Genomic DNA, 23,283 nt, shown 5'->3' with positions numbered 1-23,283 from the left:
TAAATCAAGGTATGTACATTGTTGTTTTAGACATAATGCTATTGCACACTTAACTGATTATAGTACAGTATAAATATAACTTTTATATGTACTAGAAATAAAAAAATTCATTTAACTCTCTTAATTATGATATTCACTTTATTGTAGTGGTCTGGAATCAAACCCACAATACCTCTGAGGTATGCTTGTACATACATTTGGAGTCCGTGAGAAAGAAACACAGAAAAATGAAACAACTGAAATTTAAAACTATAATCCAATAAAGCTTTCCAGAAATGAAAGAAGACCTGAATGTACATATCAAAAGGGCATACTAATTAGCTAGGGAAACTGGCCTACAATGATCAACTCAAAGGCATATCCTAGTAAATGTATTAGATTTTGAAAAAATCCTCAGTGATGTCAGCAAGAGGAAGAGTAGGATTATTCAGTGTTAATTCCCTCAATAACACATCTGAACAACAATGCACAAACAAAAATACCTTCACAAGAGCTAAGGATTCCAGGTGAAAGATTATAGGATCCAGGTAAAGCACGGAAATAAGAAAACATTCACTGAAGAGATTAGGAAGGGCAGTTTCACATTACCTACATCCCCCAATCTCAAGCCTGGGCAATACAGCATGGAGAGAGATACCCCTTGTTGTGGGGTAAGGAGAGTAAACACTCAACTTTATCATAGCAAAAGATCTACACCTATGGCCCCACCTGTAGAACCCTGCACTGGCCCAGTCCCTTCTGACCCAGGCTTTAGAATTACTCCAGTGCCAGGCTAGCCTCCAAAGACCTAGGATCCAGGCCCATTCCCATGAACCAGGCTTCAGGCCCATCCCAATGCCAGACAGGCCACCGCAGCCCTAGCTTCCAGGCTGGCCCCTATGGACTCAGGATCCAGGCCTGACACTGCAGTCCCAGGCACCAAGCCTACCCCTGTAGACCCAGATTCAGACCCATCCTAGTGTACTCAGCACCAGGCCCACCTACCCAGCCTGCCTGACTCCAGCAGCAAGCTCCTGTGCAGATTCTCATCAGACAGCCTGCCCAGAATCTCTGGCCAAGTTGACTGGTAGAGGGTTTTCCCTGCCAAAGCCAGTATATAAACAATGGAAAAAACAACTACTTCTTCAAATGCACAGGTATCAATGCAAAGTCGCTAGGATCATGGATAATCAGAAAAACATGACACCATCAAAATAACAAAATAAATTACCTACCAATAATTGACCCTAAAGAAATGGAAAAGTATGAACTGCCTGACAAAGAATCCAAAATAATCATTACTATAAACATAAATGGATTAAAACCTACAGTAAAAAGACAAAGTGACTGAATGGATAGAAAAAAAAGATCCAACTATTGCTGCCTACAAGAGACTCGCTTTAGCTTTAAGGACACATAGGCTGAAAGTGAAGGTAGATATTCCATGCAAATGGAAACCAACAGAGCAGAAAACAGGCTAAAATGTATCAGACAAACAGACTTTAAGTCAAAAACTATCACAAGAGACAAAGATCATCAAATCATAATAAAGGTGTAAACACTCAACATGGGAGTGTCTAAACATATAAAGCAAATATTAACAGAACTGAGGAAAGAAATAAATATTAATACAATAATAGAGGACTTCAATATTCCACTTTCAATAATTGATAGGTCATTGTGACACTTATCCATTAGGGAACAGAGGACTTGAACAACAACTATAGACCAAATGGACCTCATATACACATACAGAACATTCCATCCAACAACAGCAGAATACACATTCTTTGCAAGTGCACATGGAATATTCTCCAAAATAGATCATAAGTTAGGTCACAAAACTAGTCTTAAAAATTTAAGAAGACTAAAATCTTAAGCATCTTTTCTGATCACAATAGTATGAAACTAGGAACTAATAACAGGAGTAAAATTGGAAAATTAGAAACCAAAATGGAAATTAAAAAAAAATATCTTGGGACAAATGACAGTGGAAACACAACATACCAAAACTTACGAGATGCAGCAAAAGCAGTTCTAAGAGAGAAATTGATAGCAATGCTTACAGTATAAAAAAAGATATCGAATAAACGACATAGCTTTATACCTCATGGAACTTGAAAAAGAACAGACTAAACCCAAAGTAAGCAGTAGGAAGGAAATAATAAAAGATCAGAGAAGAAATAAATAGAGACTAGAAAGACAACAGAAAAGACCAATGAAACAAAGAGTAGGTTTTCTGGAAAGATAAACAAAATTGACGAGTCTTTAGACAGACTAAGGGAAAAAAAAGAGAAACTTCAAATAAGTAACATTACAAATGAGGAAAGAGTATAACTGATACAACTGAAACACAAAGGATCATAAGAAACTATGAACATTTAAGTGCCACCAAATTTAATAACCTAGATATAATGGATAAATTCTTAGAATGACAAGATTGAATTGTGAAAAAAAGAGAAAATTTCAACAGACCAATAATGAGCAAAGAGAATGAATCAGTAATCAAAAACCTTCCAACAAAGAAAAGCCCTGGATTTGATGGCTTGGCTGGTAAATTCTACCAAACGTTTAAAGAATTAAAAGCAATACTTCTCAAATTTGTCCAAAAAATTAAACAGGAGGGAACACTTCCAAACTCATTTTATGAGGCCAGCATTATCCTGACACCAAAGCCAAGGAAGGAAACTGCAATAAAAGAAAATTACAGGCCAATATCCTTCATGAACACAGATATATAAATCCTCAACAAAGTACTAGCAAACCAAATTCAACAGCAAAAATCAGATACTATGATCAAGTGGGATTTATCTCTAGGATGAAAGAATGGTTCAACATATGCAAATCAATAAATGTGACATGCCACATTAACAAAAGCATTAAAATCATATGATAATTTCAACAGATGCAGAAAAAGCATTTGACAAAATTCAAAACCTTTTCTTGACAAAAACTCTCAACAAATTAGGTACAGAAGAAATGTATCTCAACAAAATAAAGGCAACATACGACAAGTCCACAGCTAATGTCATACCCAATGGTGAAAAGCTTTTCCTTTAATATCCAGAAAAAGACAAAGATGCCCACTTTCTTCACTTCTATTCACCATAGTACGGAAGTCCTAGCCAGAACAGTTAGGAAAGAAAAAAGAAATAAAAGGCATCCAAATCAGAAAGGAAGAAGTAAAACAGTCTATGTTTCCAAATAACATGGTTTTATATATATAAAAAAACTAGAGATTCTACCAAAAACCTGTGAAAATTAATAATTGAATTCAGTAAAGATGTAAGATATAAATTCAAATATAAAACTTTGTTGTTTATATACATTAACAACAAACTATCTGAAAAAGAAATTAAGAAAACAATCCCATTTACAATTGCATAAAAATAGTAATAATTTTAACCAAGGGGATGAAAGATCTATCTATATGCCGAAGGTTAGAAATACTGATGCAAGAAATTAAAGGCACAAATAAATGGAATGATATCTTGTGTTTGTGGATTGGAGGAATACTGTAAAAATGTCCCAAAGCAATCTACAGATTCAATGCAATCTGTATCAAAATTTCAATGGCATTTATTTTTTTTTTAACAGAAATAGAAAAAAAAATTCTAAAATTCACATGGAATCTAAAAAGACCCCAAATAGCCAAAAGCAATCGAGAGCAAAACAAACAAAGCTGGAGGCAACACATTACTTGATTTCAAAATATACTTCAAAGCTACAGTAATCAAGTATCATGGTATGAAAACAAAACAAAAACAAAAACCTAGCACGGTATGGTCATATAAATAGACATATGGACCAAAGTAACAGAATAGTGAGCCCAGAAATAAAGCCACAAACATATGGTCAACTAACTGATCTTTGAAAGAGGTGCCAAGAATACCTAATGGGGAAAGGATTCAATAATGGTGTTGAGAAAACTGGATATACACATGCAGAAGAATGAAACTGGACACTATCTCACACTATATACAAAAATCAAGTCATAATGAATTAAAGGCTTAAATGTAAGATCTGAAACTATGAAACTACTAGGAGAAAGCATAGGGAAGAAGCTTCTTGACGTTGATATGGACAATTATTTTTTGGATATGATCCTGAAAGTACAGGCGACAAGATAGACAAATGGGATTGCATAGAACTAAAAAGCTTCTGCATGGCAAAGGAAATAATCAACAGAATGAAGAGACTACCTATGGAATGCTAAATATTTGCAAACCATTCATTTGCTAAGGGGTAGATATCCAGAATATATAAGGAACTCAGCAATTCAATACCAAGAAAACAAATACCCAATTAGAAAATAGGCAAAGGACCTGAAGAGACATTTCTTTTTTTTTTTTTTTAAGATTTTATTTATTTATTCATGAGAGACACAGAGAGAGAGAGGCAGAGACACAGGCAGAGGGAGAAGCAGCAGACCACTGAGCCACCTGGGCTGCCCTGAAGAGCCATTTCTTAAAAGAACACATACAAATGGCCAACAGGTATGTCAAGAAGTGGCCAACACCACTAATCATCAGGGAAATGCAAATCAAAACCACAGTAAGATACCACCTCACACCTATTAAAATCTTTTCTATTCTTTTCTTAGGTAGGCTCTAGCATGGAGTCCAACGTGGGACCTGAACACCTGACCCTGAAATTAAGAACTGAGCTGAGATCAAGAGTTGGATGCTGGGCAGCCCAGATGGCTCAGCGGTTTAGCACCACCTTCAGCCCGGGATGTGATCCTGGAGACCCAGGACCGAGTCCCACGTCGGGCTCCCTGCATGGAACCTGCTTCTCCCTCTGCCTGTGTCTTTGCCTCTCGCTCTCTGTGTATCTGTCTCTCATGAATGAATAAATAAAATCTTTAATAAAAAAAAAAAAAGAAAAAGAGTTGGATGCTCAACTTTCGCCACCTAGGTGCCCCAAAATAACTTTTTACAATTTTTAGTTAAATTTTAGTTAACATATAGTACAATAGAATTCAGGAATAGGTTTCAGGAATAGAATTCAGTGATTCATCACTTACATACAGCACCCAGCACTCATCACAAGTGCCTCCTTTAATACCCATCACCCATCTAGCCCATCCCCCACCCACCTCTCTCCATCAACCCTCTGTTTGCTCTCTATCGTTAAGAGTCTCTTATGGTTTATTTCCCTCTCTCCTTTTTCCTCCCCTTTTCCCATATGTTGATCTGTTTTGTTTCTTAAATTCCACATATGAGTGAAATCATATGGGATCTGTCTTTCTCTAATTGACTTATTTTGCTTAGCATAGTACCCTTTAGTTCCATCCGTGTCACTGCATATGGCAAGATTTCATTCTTTTTGATGGCTGAGTAATATTCCTCTCTCTCTCTCTCTCTCTCTCTCTCTCTCTGTGTGTGTGTGTACAGCCCACATCTTCTTTATCCATTTATCAGTTGATGTATATTTGGGTTCTCTCCACCATTTGACCATTGTTGACACTGCTGCTATAAACATCAAGTACATGTACCCCCTTCAAATCTGTATCAAACATAACTATTCTTTTTTTAGGATGTTTATTTACTTATTTATTTTTTTAAAAAATATTTTTTAGAAAGGGGGAAGGAAGGAGGGGCAGATGGAAAAGGGAAGAGAGAATCTTAAGACGGCTCCACACTATGGGCTCAATCTCACAACTGGATCATGACTTGAGCCAAAATCAAGAGTTGGACCCTTAATCGAGACTGAGCCACCCTGGTGCCCCCAAAGTAACTATTCTTAGAAAGCCAAAAGATAAGTGTTGGAGAGACTATAGAGAAGGGGAACACTTGTATACTGTTGGTAGAAATGTAAATTAGTACAGCATTAATGAAAATATGGTGATTCTTTAAAAATTTAAAATAGAACTGCCACATAATTCAGCAATCCCACTTCTGAATACACACCCAAAAGAAATGAAATTAGAATCTTAAAGAGATGTCTGCACCCTCCATCTTTACTGCAGCATCATTCATAATTGCCAAGATAGGGAATCAACCTCAGTGTTTACTGATAAATGGATAAAGAAAATAATATTTCATACACAATCATACACACACAATATATGTATGGGATATTATTCAGCCTTAAAGAAGAAGGAAATCCTGTCATTTGAGACAACATGGGTGAATCTGGAGGTCATTATGATAAGTGAAATAAGCCAGGCAAACTGCATGGTCACACTTATAGGTAGAATCTAAAAAAGTTGAACTCATATAAGCAGATAATAGAATAATTGCCAAGAGCTGGAGAGATGGGGGAAATGGGGAGATGTTGGTGAAAAGGTACAAAGTTTCAGGTATGCAGGATAAATAAGTTCTGGAGAACTAATGTACAATATGGTGCCTAGAATTAATAATACTATATTGTATAATTGAAATTTTCTATGTAGATCTGAGTAGATCTTAAATGTTCTCACTACAAAAAAAAAAAAAAAAACCCTGTGAAATGATAGATAAGTTAATTAGCTTAACTGTGGTAATCATTTAACAATGTATAAAACCTCACACTGTATACCGTATATGGATACAATTTTTGACAATTATACTTTAGTAAGAGTGGGGGGGAAAAGTCCTTAGGGCTTTCAAGGAAAAGACCAAATATCTAAAAAGATCAAAATAATTAGGTTGGCATCAGACTCCCAAGAGAAACATATAAGCAAGGCAATAATGGAGCACCGTTTTCAAGAAATCCAAGGGAACAAACTGAACTGAGGATTTTACATCTAAATCAGTCCTTCAAATATCAAGGCTACAGAAAAAAGTCTTAAGCATGTGCCAAGTAGAGGAATACTGTGTGCCCACAAGCCCTTCTTGAGAAGCTACTTTTTGAGAAAGGCCATCTGACATGTGACACGGGCCCTGAGTATTCCTGCTAGGTGGGCCAAAAAGGCAAGGTGCTGATTGTTTTCCGTCCCAGTAGTTTCTTAGGTATACGTCTGCATAGAGCAAACTTTGAGGAGGAAGGCAGTATCTACTCAAAAGCAAAAAGCAAGCTTTCACTCACTCCGAAACCAGTAGATTCCCAAGCTCCATGTTCCTCTCTTTTAACACACACCATTGGACACTGCTAGCACCCATTCGACCCTCCGGGCTTACAAGTGGGGTAAAATCTGGGACAGCCCTCACAGTCCCTGACACTTGTGAGGGGTGACTTTCCTCCAGCTAAAAGGTGACAGGACACTTCAGCAAAAGGACAATGAATATTTAACATTAGACCAAGACAAAGGTGAAGACAGGACAGAAGAAAAACATATGGAGGTTATATGTTTGGACAAAGTAAAAATAACGTAAGTAAAAGACTGGGAAGAGAAGGGAGTGGGAATGATGGAAGTAGAATAACCTCACTGACGGCCACACAGGCCATGGGTGGGGGGCAAAAGATAGCTTTAAAAATTGACAAAATAGGTCACAAGAATTAAAATAAAACAGAGAACTGAAGGGCCTTTAAAAAGGTATAAATACAGCGTCTGATTCTTGATATTGGCTCAGGTCATGATCTCAAGGTTGTGGGATCTGAGCCTCACATCAGGCTTCATGCTGAGTGGATTTTCTCTCCCTCTGCCCCTCCTACTCACAGGCTCTCTGTCTCTCAAATAAGTAAATAAATCTTAAAAAATGGGTACGAATGCAAAGGTAACCACTAGAACAAAACCTTCTAAATGCCAAAACAAATAAAAAACACAGCAAACACATCATGTAAGCAAACACAGCAAATATTACATAGCAGCCGCAGCAATTATAAATGTGACAGAAAGGGCCGCAAATAAGACATTTTTTTAGCACTAAAAGTCACAATTCGCCATGAAGATGGAAGAGTTACAAAATACCTATGCACTGAATAATACAGCAACTACTTTTGCTAAAGCAGAAGCTATAGGAAAAAGAAGGAAAATTAGAAACACAGTAATAATTAAAGGCTTTAATTCTCAATCTCAGAGCAAAACAGATCATGCAAAGAATATGTAAGGATACAGAAGATCTAAAAAAAAAAAAATGCCCAGCGATCTTATGTATGAATATTGAATTTTACACCTTGATGGTAAATATGAAAAAGGAAAAGTGTATTTCTTCAAAATTGGTTGTGGAGAAAAACCGATCTGGCAATATCTTTATTTTATTGAGTAAAGAACATTATGAATGCCAAACTGGAAGCTGTAGCTCCTGCAGTTTAGAAACAAAACAAAACAAAAATGTATACAGATTGGAAAGGAATAAATAAAACGGTCTTTATTCTCACAGATGATATGACTATCTATGTAAAAAATCCCAAAGAATCTACAAAAATCACTCCAGGAACTAATAAACAAGGATAGCAAGGTTGCAGGGTACAAGGTCAATATATAAAAAGTCAACTGTTTTCCTATATACTAGCAGTGAACAACTGGAATTTGAATTTTAAAAAAGCCATTTGTGATAACATCAAAAAAAGGAAATACTTAGCTATAAATCTAACAAAACCATCTGCCTGCAGAAAGCTACAAAACAATGATGAAAGAAATCAAAGAAGAGCTATTCTGTATTTGTGAACTGAAAGACTCAATATTGTTAAGATATCTGTTCTTCTGAATTTGATCTACAGATTCAATACAATCTCATTCAAAATCTCAGGAGCTATTTTGTAGATATTAGCAAACTGATTCTTAAGGTTATATGGAAGAGTAAAAGAACTATACAAGACTGAAGAAAAAACAAAGTTGGAGGAATTATATTACTGAATTCCAAGACTTAGTATTATCAAGACAATGTAGTACAGGCAAAATAATAAGACACAGAGCCACTGAATACAACAGAGAGCCTAGAACTAGACCAACACAAATAGAATCAACTAATATTTGACAAGAGCACAAAGATAATTCAATGGGGAAAGAACAGTCTTTTCATTTTCAGTAAGTAGCTTTAAAACAACTGGACACCAAAATGCAAAAAAAAATGAACCTAGACATAGACTGGATGTCTTTTATAAAAATTAACTCAAAATTATCTGTAGAATGCAAAGCTATAAAACTTCTCAAGGAAAACATAGGAGAAAATCTACATGAACTTGGGTTTGGTGAGGATTTTTTAGATTTTATTTATTTATTTATGAGACACACACAGAGGCAGAGACATAGGCAGAAGGAGAAGCAGGCTGAGTAGGGAGCCTGATGTGGGACTCAATCCCAGGACCCCAGGATCACAAACGACCTGAGCCAAAGGCACTGAGGTGCCCCTGGTGATGAATTTTTAGACACAACACCAAAAGCAAGATTCATGAAAGGAAAAAGTAGTTAAGCTAGACTTTGGTAAGATTAAAGACTTGTGCTTTGAGAAGGACACTATTAAGAGAATGAAAAGTCACAGACTGGGAGAAATATTTGCTAAATATGTATCTGATAAAGGATTTGTATCCAAAATATAGTAAGAATTCTTAAATCTCACCAACAAGAAAACAACCCAATTAAAAAATGGGCAAAAGATCTGAACAGATACCTCCCCAAAAAAGATACATAGATGGCAAATAAGAATATGAAAAGATACAACAAATGATTTTGTCATTCAAGAAATGAATATTAAAACAAAAGATACCACTACACACATACTGGAATAGCTAAAATCCAAAATACTGATTGCTGGCAAAGGTGCAGAGCAATGGGCACTTTCATTCATTACTAATGTGAATGCAAAGTGGTCCTGCCACTCTGGAAGACAATTTGGCAGATTCCTACAAAGCTAAACACAGTCCTTTGACACAATCCAACAATTGTGCTACTAGGGATATACTCTACTGATCTGGAAATGCAAAATTATTTTTTTTTTTGTCCACATGAAACCAGTACATGAATATTTATAGAATCTTTATTCAAAATCATCCAAAACTGGAAGCAATCAAGATGCCCTTCAATAAGTAAACGGATAAATAAAACTGTGCATCCATACAATGGACTACTATTCAGAAATAAAAGGAATGAGCTATCAAAGCCTACAAAGACATGCATAAATCTTAAAGGCAGATTGCTAATTAAAAGAACATAGTGAAATAGAAACTATTATTGAGGGATGCCTAGGAGGCTCAGTGGTTGAGCATCTGCCTTCGGCTCAGGGCATCATCCTGGAGTCCCAGAATCGAGTCCCACATCAGGCTCCCTGAATGAAGCCTGCTTCTCCCTCTGCTTATGTCTCTGCCTCTCTCTCCCTCTCTGTGTCTCTTGTAAATAAATAAACAAAATCTTTAAAAAAAAAGAAGGAAAAGAAACTTATTGAAAAGAAAACAATTATTGGAAAGATGTCCATTGTGAATGGAGAGGAAAATAATCCTCTCCCAGAAAAGCTGTACAGAACTATAAAAAAAGTCATATCACCTTCACACAAATATTCCTAAGCATTCTTGTTCCCTTTATTATTTATTTAACCACTCAACTCCTGCCACAGAGGCATAAATCAAGTAATTCTTTTGCTAAAAGAGAAGTTGAACTTTTCCCCTTTTGGCTCAATGGAATTTAATCAACTCAGTCACTAGGTGGTGTTTCCAGCTTCCTTGAACTAACCTTGCTTTGGAAGTTAAGAACATAAACGAAAGGTTTATTGACTTCAGATCGTCATAAGACATCTCACCAGAGAACTGAGAAAAAAAATTTTTTTTTGGCCTGGCTTTTAATGAAGCAAATTAGGCTTACTTTTAAAAGACACTTTGGCGCCTTATAAAATATACAAAACAATTTCCTTCAGAGTAATGGAAAAAGTTCCAGTTTTTCATTATCTCCAATATTAATGACTAAGTCATTAGACTTGATAGAAAAAAATCCATTTCTTTGTTTTTTTTTTTTTCTGGTAAACTTGTTCATTCCTTACTTTTAGCTATTGATTCATTACTATCTATTTTTATTAGAAGTCCTCCAGAAGTTCTTGAACTTCCAATAGAAAAATCTACTTATACAAGGGTGCCATCTAGTGATGACTATGGGTAAATGCATATTATAGAAACCGTGCATGTGTACATCCTCCCATTTCAATTCTGCTGAGATGTGGCTTTCAAAATGCATTGAGTGGAAAGATTTCCTTGAACTATTGTATTTGAAACAAGTTTCCTAATACTCATACGTAGGTACACTGAAAGACCCAGCCTATTCTCCTTTTCTATCACTACTCAGGTAACTGAAATTTATCTCTGAAGTTACATTAGTGTTGTGGAATGTCAGATATTCTCAATGTCCCAACATCAAGTTGCAAGGAGTATTAGAGATAATCCATTATCTAGCCCAACCCCTCGTTTATCAGATGTGAAAACTAAGGCCTAGAGAGAGGATGCCTGATTGGTCACAAAACTAGTAGTGTTTCCAATAGGCCTGGTTTGCTTCAGTTTGGTTTCTAAAGGACTGGACGCTACAATATTACCCTACAGAGAAGATACTTTGAATACCTCAGTAACAAGTTTCCATTCAAACCAAACCTCCAGCTGCTCCGACAGAGGGTAAAAGTCCCCAGTCTAGGCTCTCTTCATGGCTTTCCCTTCTGAATCCTGCGTGGGCACAGAAACCCTGAGATCAAGTTTTGCCCACTACTCATCATTGGAGGAGCTGCTACAGTGTACTGAGTGCTGGCCAGGTGCCGGGCAGTGCACATGAGCTCTGGAGAAGTCTCCAAGCTTCCCTGCTCAGGTGTTTTGGGCTCCTAATGGGCATGTTCTTTTTCTCCCTTCCCTTTATCTCAGTACATTCACATAGAGCAAGGAACAACTGACAGAGCTGGGTGTTCCAGGCAAAAGAGACTGTACGTGCAAAATTACAGAGGTGTGAAAACAAAGTTTATTCAGAGAACAAGTGCTTTAGCTTTGGGTATCAGGAGAAGATGCAGGTGCTAAAACCATGTCTTTCCTCTTTGCTTCCTGTCTGGAAGGAAGGAAGCAAAATTTGATCAGGAGGCAAAATAATGAATGAAGAGCCAAGGCAGAGGGAGACTAAGCCAGGCTGGTGTGGAGGGCTTGACTGGTTTGGGAAAGATCATGGTTTGACCATGGTCATATGCTCTTCACAGAGAGCTCGGGTTGTTGGGACATTGGGAAACGACTGTAGCTAATAAATGACAAAGGCAGAACTGCAAAGGTGTCAAGGTTGACTTTGGCAACCTCCTATCCAGATCTCTAACCATCTCGCGGCACCCCAGGAGCAATCCAGGGGGAACCTTAGGAGCTTCTAGGCAGGAGAGACAGGACAGCCTGTTGGGAAAGGTCTCCTTCTTCCCTTCCCCATTACCACCACTTCAAACGCCTCCAGGCAGAAAGCGACACCTGAATCTAAATCTATTCCCTTTGCGAGGGGGTCAGGAGTTCCCAGAGTTGAGTACAGGAAGAACAGGGTGGAAGAGTCAGCAAGATCCATGTGAAGCTGTGGCAACTCCCAGTAACAAAAGGGGAGGTAGGTCTTAGATCTAGAGTTTGTACTTTGGGGATATGGGTATTTTTACACTGTTTGTATTTTGATACTCATTCCCTTTCTGCTCTTCTTCGCTATTTGGTAAAGTTCATTTGAAAAATGTCAACTAACCTAAGTGGAACCAAATAAAGTAGCTTTTGTTCAAAGCCATACCCCATAGGACTGGGCAGGTGCAGGGATGGAAACGGAATTCCAAGTAGCAAATCCAGAGGAGTTAGTCCTTCCCTCGAGGATTGCTTTCCTTCCAGAGTTCTCCTCCACAACAACATGGAATGCTCTGGGTCTGGTTTTAATACGTGAGGATTGTTCCCCCATCACAATGCTGTACTGTAAATGACTGCTAAAAGCTTGACCCTCTTGAAGTGAGGAGCAGAAGGGTAATGGTTTGGAGATTTAATTCACTCTAACTGGTGGAAGAGAAATGACTTTTGCAAGAGATGTGGTCTTCTAGTGCTCATCTCCCCAGTAGCTGCTCCCTAGCAGCATTTGTTACCTAATAAAATCAGTTCTGAAGCCACATGCTATCTACTATTATTACGGCAACTGCAAATTTCTTAAAATTCACTTTTCAAAAATAATAAAAGGTGTCATTAGTTTGAGAGAGGCGTATAGACTGGCATGTACAACAAATATTTGAAATCACAGATCCAGAATATCTTAGTAAAAGGGCTTCTATCCTTGTCTGTTGATGATATCAACTTTAGACATAATACCCTCTGGGCTATGACTGAGTTCCTCTTCTACACTTTTCAATCAAAAGAGAACTTGCAGGGGCACCTGGGTGGCTCAGTTGCTTAAGTGTCTGCCTTGGCTCAGGTCATGATCCCAGGGTGCTGGGATAGAGCCCTGCTCAGTGGGTAGTCTGCTTCTTCCTCTCCCTCTGCACCCCCCCCTCCGCTCATGCTCTCTCTCTCTCTCTAATAAATAAATAAAATCTTTAAAAAAAAGAGAGAGAACTTGCAAACTTATTTAGATTGACAGTATAATTTCCAACACAAAGGTTAATGGAATGCACTCTGTCTCATCTTACCAAGAGTATCTTCAGTTCCAGCACCTCTACCTCTACTTTCTATCCCAACAAAGGAGACCCATACTCTGGGTTAGCTGATGGCCACCCCATATCCCATATACTGCTTCCACATCTAATTTGAAACACAACATAGGAAAATCGGTAATGACTTCTTTCAATACAAAGTGTACCACAAGAATTAAGAAACTAGAACCCTTCTATGTGGTCTTGTGAAGAAGACATGTCTCAAAGTGTTTTTTTTTTTTTTAATTCTCATTTCTAAAAAGAAAAATGTTGCATAAACATAAAGAACTACAAATCTTAGGTTGAGGGCTGTAACCACAGCACTTAAAAATTTTGTCTCTGGAGCCCCTGGGTGGCTCAGTTGGTTAAGCATCTGCTTTCAGCCCAGGTCATGATCCCAGGATCTGCGATCCAGCCCTGCATCAGGCTTCCCGCTCAGGGGGAGTCTGCTCCTCCCTGCTTGTACTCTCTCTCTCAAATAAATAAATAAAATCTTAATAAAAAAAATCTTATCTCCGAGAAAAGCAAATATGGCATCATCTCACTCACACATGGAACCTGAAAAAAAGAAACTCTAAACCAAACTCACAAATAAAGAACAGATTGGAGATTGCCAGAGGGTGGGGGTGGGAGAAATGTGTGAAGGTGGTCAAAAGATGCAAACTTCCAGTTAGAAGATTAGTAAGTCCTGGGAATGTAATGTTCAGCATGGTAACTATAGTTAATATTGTAGTCTATATCTGAAAGTTATTAAGAGAGTCATCTTAAAAGCTCTCATCACAAGAAAAAAAAAAAACTGTGAGGTGATGGGCAGTTAACTAAACTTATTGTGGTCATCACTCTGCAGTGTATACATGTATCAAATCATTATGTTGTACACCTGAAACAAATACAATGTTAGATGTCAATTATATCTTATTTAAAAAAATACATCCCCAATACTGGTTTAAAATCACTCCCCCAACCCTAAAAAAGAACTCCTGTCTACATTACCAATGGAACAAACAACCTACTTTGAAATAATTGGGGCATGGGAAGCCTTATGCACAGACAGAGGCTTGACTTCTCACAGATACAAGCCCCTTATACAGAATTTTAGTCTATTGTTTCTGGAAGCTCTTTTTGCCAACTTGCATTGTCACAACTATGAGCTAGAAGCAACTCAAACTCCGTATTAAGAATAAATGGTTCTGAAGCACTCACACAGAAATTATAACTTAAGAAAACTAAGAATATGGAAAAGTTATACTTACATACATATAAAAATTAAACATTACATTAGGGACAAAAACTTTTAACATTCTGTTATGTTGCTTTAGTTAATAATCACAGCTCCCACTTTGTGGGGTAGTTTTCAGCATTACCATGTTTTAGGCATGCTGATGAACAACCCAAATCTGACTGAGGTCCGGACTTTTCATCAACAATATGTAAATTAAAACCTTCTCAAGGCCCCAAAACAAATTTTAAAAGACCAAATTCTTATAGTGAAAGGTTCCACAAAGCCACAGGAATAAACTTAAGTTGTATGAATAAAAAAATAAGGCACTGGCTTTAGACTAATGCTAGAAACAGCCTATTTATTCTTAATTTATTTTTCAAAAGAACTGAAAACATTTTGAAACAAGTTTTGGAAAATGTCAGTAGAATTTGGTAAGATGAGGACCAAATGTTCACTGAGCTCCCACTAGGTGCCCTGTATTGTTAGATGCTGGGTTACGGGCATGAGTAAGAAACAGTTCTCATCTCTCAAAAAATTCAGTGCTGTTGATTGGGGATACAGGTACAGTGATAGATCATAATATATAGCAGAAAGTATAACAACAGTGAGGTGCAGGATATTCCAGAAAAGTGAGGAATGGTACCCAATTTAGCTAGTGCGTGGTAGGAAAGTTTACTGGAGGAAGAATGGTAAAGCGTTGCCAGCCCAAAGGGTACACTGCTCATTCCAGACAGAGAGCAAAGCCTGGCACAGACAAGAGGCAGGAAGTAGCACAGCAGAGACTCACAAAAAGGTCAGAATGCCTGAAGCATGCAGTGAGAGGCAGGGCATCGGTAAGGCTGGGGAGGCAGGCAGGGTCCAGAGCATGGAGAAGCTGAAACCAGGGAAGGGCTGTAAGTAGGGAAGTGACAAGCTTTGAATTATCCTTTAACTAAATCCCTCAAGGGCTACGTGAAGCATGGGCTTAGATTCACAACTCTTGGTTCTAGGTCTTATTAACTGTGAACTTTGGCAAGATATAAAACTTTCCAAGGGGGCGCCTAGGTGGCTCAGTGGGTTAAGCATCTGACACTTCAGCTCAGGTCCTGATCTCAGGCTCCTGGGATGGAGCTCAGCAGGCAGTCTGCTTCTCTCTCTCCTACTGTCCCTTCCCCATCTTGTGCACATACTTGTACTTTGATAAATAAAATCTTTTAAAAAAAAAAAAAAACCTTCTAAACTTCAGTCTTGTCACCCGTAAAATGGGAAATAAATGAGATAATGAATGTAAAGCACTGGAACATAGTAAATGCTCAGTAAAAGATAGTCGTATTATTACTATTAATATTATAAACCTAGAAGTTCAGGGAGATTCATAAGGGAGTCTAGATGAGGTATACTGAGCCCCTGAACAGTGATGAAAAAAAACCAGAACAATCTGAAAAATATGCAGGAAACAAAAATGATAAAATCTGATGACCACTTGGCTATGGGAATGTGGGTCAGGGGGAAGGAGGAACAATCAGTGAGCTCTAGGTCTAGGTTAGGTAACTAAAGGGCTGGTGGTTGGTGGTGCCCCTGATGAAAAGTATAGGAAGCAGAACAAGCCTGGAAATCTGCCTCAGATTGAGGAGAAGGTGTGTATTCAGAAGCAGAGAGCCAGCAGGTAAAGGAATGACCTGGAGTCTGGGGTACATGGGTGGCTTGGAGTTAAAAAGTAGGTGTCACAAGTATCTCACAGCGTGAGAAAGAAAGAGATTATCGACAGAGGGCACATTCAGTCAGAAGAGCAAAGAGTTAGGTCAGACTCTCGGAATACCCACAATGAAAAGCCAAGGAGAAAAACAAAAGGCCCCAAGGAAAGACAAGAAACACAAGACAGGAAGAGCCAGAATGGCTCACTAAAACGGAAACTAAAGGAACAGGACCTTGTGAAGGGAGTCATCAGTGGTGCCCCATGTGGTCGAAAAGTCCAGTAAATTCCAAACATGTCCTCAGAATTTAGCAGAAACTTGCTCATTTTAGACCAAAGGGCAATTTTACTAGGACAAGGAGATCAAACTGCTGGGTTAAGGTATTAATGGGAATGACAAAGTGGAAAAGAGTCCACGGCAGATTTGATAAAAGGGACAGAAGGAATGAAGTAGTGGCAAGAGAGGAATGTAGGGTCAAAGGTTAGATTAAAAATTATTTTTAGGGGGATCCCTGGGTGGCTCAGCGGTTTGGCGCCTGCCTTTGGTCCAGGGCATGATCCTGGAGTGCCGGGATCGAGTCCCACGTTGGGCTCCTGGCATGGAGCCTGCTTCTCCCTCCTCCTGTGTCTCTGCCTCTCTCTCTCTCTCTATGTCTATCATAAATAAATAAATAAATAAATAAATAAATAAATAAATAAATAAATAAATCTATCTTAAAAAAAAATAAAAATAAAAATTGTTTTTAGGATGGCGTATCCTGAGCATTTTGGGAGAAGAAGGTGGATGACAAAGAGTGAAGTCACAGGAGACAGAATCACTGACAGAGCAAGGTCCTTGAGGAACTAAGATGAATTTTTAAGTATCTATTAAGTGTCAGGTTCCATGCTAGGCCCTGGGACACCTGTCCACAAACTATCCAAGCGGATTATGACAGGAACAGCAGTCTGTGGAGTGCACCCCTCCAGGGAAGCTCAGAAGGGTTTCCCACCTTACTGCAGGTTTCCCAAACCCAAGCTGTGGCTGCTCACCTTCCTACTCTCACTGTCCAACCCAGTGTCTGGCACCCGCTTGCCAGGCATTCATACGAATGAATACATATACTGGGTTAAGTATATATAATAAAGAAACTTTATTTCTAGGGACAGAAATTGTACAAAGATGTATGAAAATACATTCTAAGATAAAGGGAATTGGGGCATTAAAATACAATGAAATATTAATTAAAATGTAGCACGCATGCTCACAAAACATGCGTCCTAAGGCAGCTGAAGGTTAAGAGAATGGGGAGAATGGGGCACACGTTCAATCATGTGGAAAAGGCCTGAAGTGGTTCCAGAACTCTGTCCGGCCAAATTGTATCTCCTAATCTGCAAGCTTATGCTTAAAATTCTTTTAACCATCTAAGAAGGGACAAAATTTTCCATCTCAAAATTGTAGATAAAGGATTAAAAAGGAAATGTGTGTGAAATTATGTATCAGCTAACACCTAGTTACTGGTATGTGACATAGCCCAGGTCTCATAACCGCTGGAAAGGCAGCCCATGGGGCAGATAAAACCCCAAGCCCTTTTCAAATCTCTTGCTCAATGGTTCTAAAGCACCGCTTCTTAACATTTTGAGGATCACATACTCCTGTGGGCATCTAATGGAAGTTATGATTTCTACCCAGCTGCCCCTAAAATAAATACAAACACATGCATACAAAATTATACAAATCATGAGAAATCCTTAATTGTAGACCTCTTTCCTAGCAGGAAATTAGCTGAGGTGCAGCTGTTTACAACGAAGATGCTTTCTTCCTAAAGTTAATGGAGCCAGGTATCAGAGTGACCCTGCAAAACCTTCAGGGGATAGCTTGTTGCATGTCCACCTGTGTGTCCTTCTGAACTAAGTCTCCTCATCTCTTAACTCCACAGTGCCTAGAACATATTACGCACCCAGTTAAGTTGTGAATTAAGTTGATAGGACCAAAATGGTTTGGATGCACGGTTCTGGAGTTTTCAGACCTTTGGTGCTTCCCGAGGTCAAGTGAAAATCCTTCTTTTCAGAGACAAGTCTAGACACATAGCAACCACCATGGGCTTACTCTGTATAGAATCTGTCCACTTTCCAATTGATTTCTATCTAATTAGAAGGGTCTAACCCACCCCAGACAAGAAACTATACTGCAGTTCTAGAGCAGAATTTGATGACCTGCCCCTTCCCCTCAAAAGAAACACACTGAATCTGCTTTTACTAGAAATCCCTTACATATAAGTCTTTATACTTAAATTCTTCCAATCCCTCTCACCTAAATTCAGTATTCATCTGGGAGGTAAGCAATAGATGTAGTACTCCATCTTAAACATGGGGAAAGAGCATGTAATATTTAAGTGATCACAGAGAGGGCTTTCTGCATAGCCCAGAACCAGGACCCCAAGTCACATTTTAATAAATTTGCTAGTGCTTCTGTCATTTTTATAACAAGGTGAGAGGGGTCTCTTTAAATTGACAGAGTGAAACAGCTGTGACATTTAATAAACTGTTCAGTGATAACATCTAAGTAGTACCTAACATTTTAGAAACCAAAAGCCATGCCAATGTAAGCAATTTTACATATGATTTAAATAGCTTAGGTTTTTTCAATATTAAGTCATAATCAAATGGACCTATTACTTATGAATTTTAAAAAAAGCAGAATTCACTGTACATAGTAGAGGGGAAATTCCATACTTACCTACTGCACAATGTAAAATCTAGAGAAAAAAGGGGAGAAAAAAAGAATTAGTAAAGATCAATAATAATACAGTTTATATAAATTCACCTTTCAGCATTAGACTTGAAAAACCAAACATTCCATTTTTAAACTTGGCTATTTAACAAAATGTACATTCTTGTTTATTTTTGTTTGTTTTTAGTTTGTGTATCCATAGAAGATTTCATAAGGAGTAAGTCTTTTCCAGTAGTCTGCCAAATGTCAAGGATCTTTTATAATACATAAACTTGTAAGAGCAATAGGTGTACATCTCCCATGCCCCATATTCTACAGAACAGAATTGTCACAGACGACAGAACACAGGGTGAGGAGAGCCTTTGTTGGCTCTTCTTACCCACAGGCCATTCAATGCAGACATTCATTCATCCTACAGAGCTCCACAGTCAGACTCCATTTTGTCTCATCTGGTAACCTCATTACAATTCCCAGTCCAATCTGCTGCCCCAGATCTCTTCATGTTCCAGGCCCATACTGCAAACTGCCTTTGGACATCTCCATCTAGGCGTACCAGCAGCAGCTCACACATGGCATGCCTCTTCAACAAATCCCCTCCATCCTCCCCCTTCATACCTGCTATGGCTCTTGATCGTCAGCCTCCCAGTCTCCTAAGTTCAGCTGTTCTTTCCTTCTCCTTACCTATAAGTCCCACTGGTTTCTAAGCCCTGCCAATGTTTCGGGCATCGGTCCTTCCTGTTTTTATTTCCAATGCCTTGGGTGAGACTGCTATCTTCTTTCCATCTCAGTGGCCATCCAAGTGGTCAATTAGGTTATTCTAAACTGTCTTCTAATGCATCTTGTATATGGCATGGCTTTAACCCTGGTGGTGGTTGTGGTAAAGATGTAATCTAAAGAGCTGGGTTCAAGATGGCAGTGTAACAAGATCCTGAACTCACCTCCTCCAAAGACACAACAAATCTACAACTCAGTATCGAATAATTCCTTCTAAAGGGCCCTAAAAGTTCAATGAACAGAGCCTCCACAACAAAGAATAAAAGGATAGCAGCAAGATAGGTAAGAGGGGGCAGAAATATAGACTTGCTAGGGAATAAAATAAACCCCAGCTATGGTGGGTCACAATTGGGAGGGACTTCAAAAGTGTGAACTTTTCCCAGAGGATCAAAGGTACCAGTTCCATATCTGGCACCCAAATCCTTAGATCCTGCACAGGATAGACTAGCCCCCAACATACAAGGCTCTGAAAATCAATAAAGATCACCTTTAGGAAGACTAGAAAGCTGCAGGGAATGGAAAATCTGCTCTTAAAGGACCATCACACACTCACTCAAACCAGAAACCAGTGCAAAAACACCAATTTGAATAGTACATACACCACAGAAAAAGGAGAATTATTTGCTAATCTTAAAAGCATCTGCCTGAAGAGGAAGGAAACAGCAGGGACTCTCCCTGGAAACAGAGATTGGTGGGAGCAATTTTTGCGATTCAAGTCTACCTTACTAATCTGGGTGCTGGTGGGCACCATTTTGGAATTCCTCTAACATTCTAGTAACAACAGGTACACCCCACAGAGTACCCTGCCAGAAATACCCTACATCAGTTGTGGATGCAACCAGTAGCCCAACCACGTGCCAGTGCAGTCCACCCAATATGCCTCAGCCCCAAGCCCTGCCACTACAGAAGGACGCACACAGCCTGCACTGGGGAGACCCCTTGAGGGCCTGGTTCTAGTAACTGGGAGACTGTGTTTCTGGGCCAAATAGTACCATTTCTTGCATTAGGCCATGCATTCAAGACTGGGAGAGGTAGCTGACTTACCTAACATATAGAAACAAACACAAAGAATTAGGCAAAATGAGGAGACAGAGTAATATATTCCAAACAAAGGAACATGATAAAATCTCAGAAAAAGAACTAAATGAAACACAGATAAGCAATCTACCTGATAAAAAGTTCAAAGAAATTATCATACAGATGCTCAGTGAACTCAGCAGAATAGTTGAACACAGTGAGAACTTAAAGAGATAGAAAATATAAAAAAGTATCAAAGAGAAGTTTGAAAAATATACTAGAAGGGCCAGCAGCAGACTGGATGAAGTAGAAGAATGCACCAGGAAGCTGGAAGACAAAGCAATGGAACTTGCCAGACAGAATAGCAAAATGAAAAATTAAGATGAGTGAAACAGATAAAGAGGATGAAGAGGTTCAAACTTCCAGTTATAAAATAAATTAAGTCATGGAGATGAATAGTCAATACTATTTTAATAACGTTGTATGGTACAATTTATGACAAAGAAGGCAAGAATATACAACGGGGAAAAAGTCTCTTCAAAAATGGTGCTGGGATAACTGGACAGCTACTACGAAAGAACAAAACTGGAACACTTTCTTACATCACACACAAAATAAACTCAAAATGTGTTAAAGACCTGAATGTAAGACCTGAAGCCATAAAACTCATAGTAGAAAACATAGGCAGTAATCCCTTTGACATTTGTGCTAGAAACATTTTTCTAGATGTGTCTTCTCTGGTAAAGCAAATGAAAGTAAAATTAAACTATTGGGACTCACCAAAATAAAAACTTTTGTCCAGCAAAGGAAACCATCAATAAAACAAAAAGACAACCCACTAAATAGAAGAAGATATTTGCAAATGATATATCCAATTAGGAGTTATAAGATATATATATAAATATATATGCCAAAATATATGAAGAGTTTATATAACCTAACACCAAAAAACAAATAATCCAATTAAAAAATGGGCAGAGGAAATTAACAGACATTTTTCCGGAGAAGACATACAGATGGCCAACAGACACATAAAAAGATGTTCAATATCACTAATCATCAGGGAAATGCAAATCAAAACCCCAGTGAGGTATCACCTCACACTTGTTAGAATCAAAAGGACAAGAAATAACAAGTGTTGGCAAGGATGTTGAGAAAAAGGAATTCTTGGGCACTTTTGGTGCAAATACAAACTGGTGCAGCCACTGTGGAACACTGTATGGAGGTTCCCCAAAAAGTTAAAAATAGAACTACTATTAAGATCCAGTAATTCCACTACTGGACATTTACCCAAAGAATATGAAAACATTAATTCGAGAACATATATACACCCCCTGTGTTTACTACAGCACATTTGTCTTGGCTATTTAGAATAGCCAAGACACAGAAATAACCTAAGTGTCCATTGACTGACGAATAGATACAGAAAGACATGTTTTATACACATACACACACACACACACACACACACACACACACACACAGTGGAATATTACCCAGCCATAAAAAAGAATGACATCTTGCCATTTCCAACAGCATGGATGGATCCAGAGAGTATAATGCTAAGTGAAATAAATCAGTCAGAGAAAGACAAATATCAATAGTCCTACGTGGAATTTAAGAAACATGACAAACAAACAAAGAAAAAAGGGACAAAAACAAAAAACCAGACTCTTAACTATACAGAACAAACTGGTGGTTGCCAGAGGGGAAGGGGTGGAAGAATGGGTATAATAGGTGAAGGGGATTAAGAGTACAATTATACTAAGCAGTGAGTGCAGTGAATAAAATTGTTGAAACATTATATTGTGCATGTGAAGCTAATGTAATACTGTTTGTTAATAATACTTAAATAAAGCTACTTTACACATTTGAAAGAAAGAAAGAAAGCAAGCTAGCTGAAGCCCAAAGGCATCTCCCTAGTTGGCCAAAAAAAGTTGTATGGATGGTAACCAGACTCACTGAGGTGAGCAGAGCACTGCATAATATATAGAATTGTTGAATAACTATGTTATGCCTCTGAAATTAATATAACACTGTATATCAGCTATACTTCAACAGTAAAAATTAAAAGAAAAAGGGTGATGTAACTGATGAAATGTTATAAAACTGTGGAAGGTTTGAGGCACAAAGGAATCAAGGGCAGAATGACTAGCAAAGGAGCTGCAGCAGTTATTTAAGTGTGGTGTGATAATGGCCTGCACTGGATGAGAGCTGAGAACACAAGAAAGAAAGAATGTAGCTGAAAATCACTTAAAGAACTGTGGGACTTGGTAATGGAAGCAGACAGTAGAAGGAGAAAAAATTACCCAAACTCCAATCTGAATCCAGGAGTTATAATGCATTGGTTTCCAGACAACTTAATTTCAAGGGCTAAGAAAACATTCACATTTTAAAAGGAGAAGGAGTTGATATAGCTGTTTACTTTGTCAAATGCCCATTTTTAACTAAATATCAAATA

At 38.2% G+C, this 23,283-nt stretch overlaps 1 protein-coding gene across 1 annotated transcript in view; it reads right to left on the bottom strand.

The window, feature by feature from the left end:
• HACD2 (3-hydroxyacyl-CoA dehydratase 2) overlaps window positions 1–23,283 on the bottom strand; it is a 111,348-nt gene that overhangs the window by 62,493 nt on the left and 25,572 nt on the right. The window contains exon 3 of the mRNA XM_077884316.1: window positions 19,038–19,056. Coding sequence (XP_077740442.1) covers window positions 19,038–19,056 — 19 coding nt within the window. The remainder of the gene's footprint in view (window positions 1–19,037; window positions 19,057–23,283) is intronic.

Source organism: Canis aureus, chromosome 35 (genome assembly GCF_053574225.1).
Source record: "Canis aureus isolate CA01 chromosome 35, VMU_Caureus_v.1.0, whole genome shotgun sequence".
Lineage (NCBI taxonomy): Eukaryota > Metazoa > Chordata > Mammalia > Carnivora > Canidae > Canis > Canis aureus.
Note: the sequence above shows the minus strand (reverse complement) of the source record. Positions and strands in the feature narration are given on the sequence as shown.